General features: G+C 48.1%; 1 protein-coding gene across 1 annotated transcript in view; it reads right to left on the bottom strand.

Annotated features, from left to right (window-relative positions):
* The window catches only part of Col6a3 (collagen type VI alpha 3 chain), an 83,111-nt gene that overhangs the window by 32,803 nt on the left and 46,660 nt on the right, over positions 1-3,648 (bottom strand). The window contains exons 12-13 of the mRNA XM_055616849.1: positions 2,737-2,815; positions 887-1,032 (exon numbers count right to left, since the gene is read on the bottom strand). Of these exons, the coding sequence (XP_055472824.1) occupies positions 887-1,032; positions 2,737-2,815 (225 nt within the window). The remainder of the gene's footprint in view (positions 1-886; positions 1,033-2,736; positions 2,816-3,648) is intronic.

Genomic DNA, 3,648 nt, shown 5'->3' with positions numbered 1-3,648 from the left:
GTGAAATCTCAGGGTCATTTTGATTTGTATTTCCCTGAGATTTCACCTTACACCCATCAGAATGGCCAAGATCAAAAACTCAAGTGACAACACATGCTGGAGATGATGTGGAGAAAAGGGAACCCTCCTCCACTGCTGGTGGGAATGTAAACTTGTACAACCACTCTGGAAATCAATCTGGTGCTTCCTCAGACAGTTAAGAATAGTGCTACCTCAAGATCCAGCTATGCCACTGCTAGGCATATATCCAAAAGAGGCTCAAGTATTCAACAAGGACATTTGCTCAACTATGTTCATAGCAGCGTTATTTGTAATAGCCAAAAAGCTGGAAACTACCCAGATGTCCCTCGGTTGAGGCATGGATACAAAAAGTGTGTGTGTTTTAAGACAGAATGAGATGGCAAGAAAGAATGGCCAGCATTGACCCCTCCCTCTCTTACAGACTTAGTCACTAAGACTCACTGACCACACCTCCATCCCTGGCCCCTCCCACTCTTAAGGGACTCTCCCAGTCCCTTAGCCACTGAGATTCACTGACCACGCCCCACCTCTACTCCCCTTCCCAAGAGGCAACTGCTCTTACTGAGAGAGAAGCCCAGAAAGGGAGGCAGGGAGAGGATTTCTCTACCTGGAAGAGGTCTCAGTCTCTCTTTCTCTGCATATTCTTGATTCCATTATGCAGAAAAGCCAGATGCCATATCCAGGACTCATACAGCCATAAAAGCAGGCCTCAAGTGAATCTCATGATAAATCCATTTACCCTTCCCCCAGTCACCAGGCCACCAACACATCCAGCTTTGCCAGTCTAGAGAGGCGTGTGTGTGTGTGTGTGTGTGTGTGTGTGTCTGTGTGTGTGTGTAACTCTCTAGAAGAAACAAAGACTCACGAGCTGCTCTGCCAGTTCATAGTCTAAGTCAAGCAAGTTGAGCCTCAGGGGCCGGTCATACAGGAAGCCCCGCCCGAACTCCAGCTGCGTCAGCCTCTCCAGGTTTACCACACCTTCAAGGCCCACTAGGGTCAGGGCTCGGACACCTGCGAGAAAACAGCCATTTGTCACGCCTGGCCTAGCCATCAGAGAGTCGGTTCTCATTTTCCTGACTCTGGTTTTACTCCGTTATCTGATTGTTTGGGGGGGGGGGTTCAGTTTATATTTATTTGTTTTGGGGGTGGATACAAGCACCACGCGCACATGTGGCAGTCAGAGGACCCCTTTCAGGAATCAGTTCCCCCTTCTACCCTGTGGGTCCCTGGAAACGAAACTGAGGTCAGTAGGCTAGGTGGTGGCTGCCCTCACCCACGAAGCCGTCTCTCTGGCTGTGTGGTTCCAGGGATTTTGTTTGTTTGTTTTTGTGCTTCTTGGTTTGGTTCGTTGGTTGTTGTTGTTGTTTTTGGTCGTCCTGGGACTTGAACCACCAAAATGGGAGCACAAAGTATACGTACTATGCATACTTCCTAAACTGAGATATATTCCCAGCACCCCCACCCCCTTTTGTATTTTTAAAGACAATTTCACAGTAAAGTTTTGCTGTGACCCATACGTGTTTAATGAAACCAGTTTGTTTCTAGGAAGAATTGGAACCCAGAACTCTTCAGAGTTACTGAAGGGACACAGTGAGGTAAGTCACCTCTGACCCTGCAGACCAGGGGTGTAGCCAGCATTTGCTGCTTTGTGGATTCTTCCCTCTCCCAGCCTTCCCCACCCGGTTTCTTCCACAGTTTCAACCTCCTAACACTAGATGAAAGGGGGAGGGGGGAGGAGAATAGAGAGGAAAGAGCTCCCTGAATAAAGCTGGGTCAGAAAGGGAACAGCATTATTGTTAGACTACTTCCTACTGATTAGGGGCATCAAGCTCCTTAAGGCAAGTTTGGTCTTTGCAATCACAGTATGCAATTTCTTCTGGTTGTTGTTTCTTCTTTGCACACAACTACTTAACAAAGGGCCAACAGCAACCAACCAACAAACAACAACTGCCCGTGAAAGACCAACAACCACTGATCCAGCTTCTCGGGGTCCTGGCATTTACATGCTCTGAAAAGTTCCCAGAATTCCAAATGTTGGACAATCCCAGAAACTGTCTGCAGCTGGTAAAATCACGCCTCTACTAGAGCACGAGGCAAAGCATAGTCAGCTGCTGCAAGGCAGCCCCACATCCCCACACCTTTAATTAAAACAAAAACACATTCTTATAATATTTCTGTGTTTTTAAAAGAAGCCAAATTTCTCAAATTGTCGCTACACAGGCATGTATACCATGGGGAGAACTGGAGCATTTAAATCAGGTCACAGCAGGGTCCACTCCACTGTGAGAGAAGGAATAACTAAAAAGTAGGATGTGCATAGGTGGGTCAACCCTGTGAGAGGAATATTGACAAACAGGTTGAGAACCGCTGCTCCGGAGCCTCAGGCATTGGCAGCTGCTTGATCGTCAGCACCTAGACACTCCAAAGCTCACCTGACCAAGCAGTGCTACCCATGCGGTCATTGGCGTGACTGCTCGGTAAGTGCTTATGTGGCTTATTTTATATTAGTTACGTGTGCATTAATTTTAGTGTTAATGTTGGTTGTGTTGTTCTATTAACTTAGTGTTCTAAGTACTAAATACCTGGAAACCGATGGTATGATGACATTCTACTCAGCTCATCCCCTCCCTAGCGTATGTGATGGCTTTAAGGAACTAACACTTGAGCAGGCAGGGGAGGGGCTTACTTCTCACACTGAGGAAGCCTGGAACCTACCTTCCTGGCGGAGTTCCTCAGACGCCCTGTGTAAGTCAGCCAGGTCTCCATCCGCTCCATCCGTGAAGTGAATGACTACCTGTAAGCAGTGGAGGAGTCAAGGGTCACCCATGCTTCCAGGGAGCGTCACAGAGGGTAGAAAGAGAACTGACGGGTCCTGGCGAGTTCAAATGCCTCATCTACAGCTGAGGAGACTGGAGGCCAAGGTCAAGGGCACTCACTGTGCTGTCAATGTGTGACATCAAGCAATGTGCATCCATCTTTGATTTATCTTTAGAAGCTACAAGCAACAATGACAATGAAAGTAGTTTATTGTATTCTCTTACTTGTGGGATACAGTTTCTAGAAATTGTGTGTGTGTGTGTGTGTGTGTGTGTACGTGTGCCCAGGAGAGTATGCTGGGCTGACCTGTGTTCCCTCAAAAACTCATTGAATTTCCAATTTCTGGTATGTTAGAATATGCTGCACTTGCAGGCAGGATCTTCAAGAAGCTGAGTAAGATCGCTGGGTGGCCCCTGCTCTAGTCCAACTGCTGACCTCCCAGGGAGAAGCCTGAGCCACAAGCGGCCAGAGGGATGGCCATGGGAGGAGCCAAGGAGAAGGCCGCCACTCACAAGTCAAGCAGAGAGGATTCAGCGCGGAGCAGCCCTGCCCAGGCCTTAACATCACCTCCAGCCCCCAGCGCAGTGAGAAGGAAATTCTTGTGGCTTCAGGCACCATGCCTGTGGTATTTTGTTTGGCAGCCTGAGTGTACATAGTGTGTGTGTGTGTGTGTTATGTGTATTGCAGTGTGGTGAGCATGTGTGCGTATGTTACATGTATATGTGGCATGGAAGTGTGTGTGTGTGTGTACGATGTGCGTGTTTGTGTGGATGGGCACTGTGGTGAGTGTGTATGTTTTGTATATGTGCA

This window comes from Psammomys obesus, unplaced genomic scaffold (assembly GCF_907164565.1).
Source record: "Psammomys obesus unplaced genomic scaffold, mPsaObe1.curated_primary_1811, whole genome shotgun sequence".
Lineage (NCBI taxonomy): Eukaryota > Metazoa > Chordata > Mammalia > Rodentia > Muridae > Psammomys > Psammomys obesus.
This window is presented reverse-complemented; position numbering and strand designations above follow the sequence as displayed.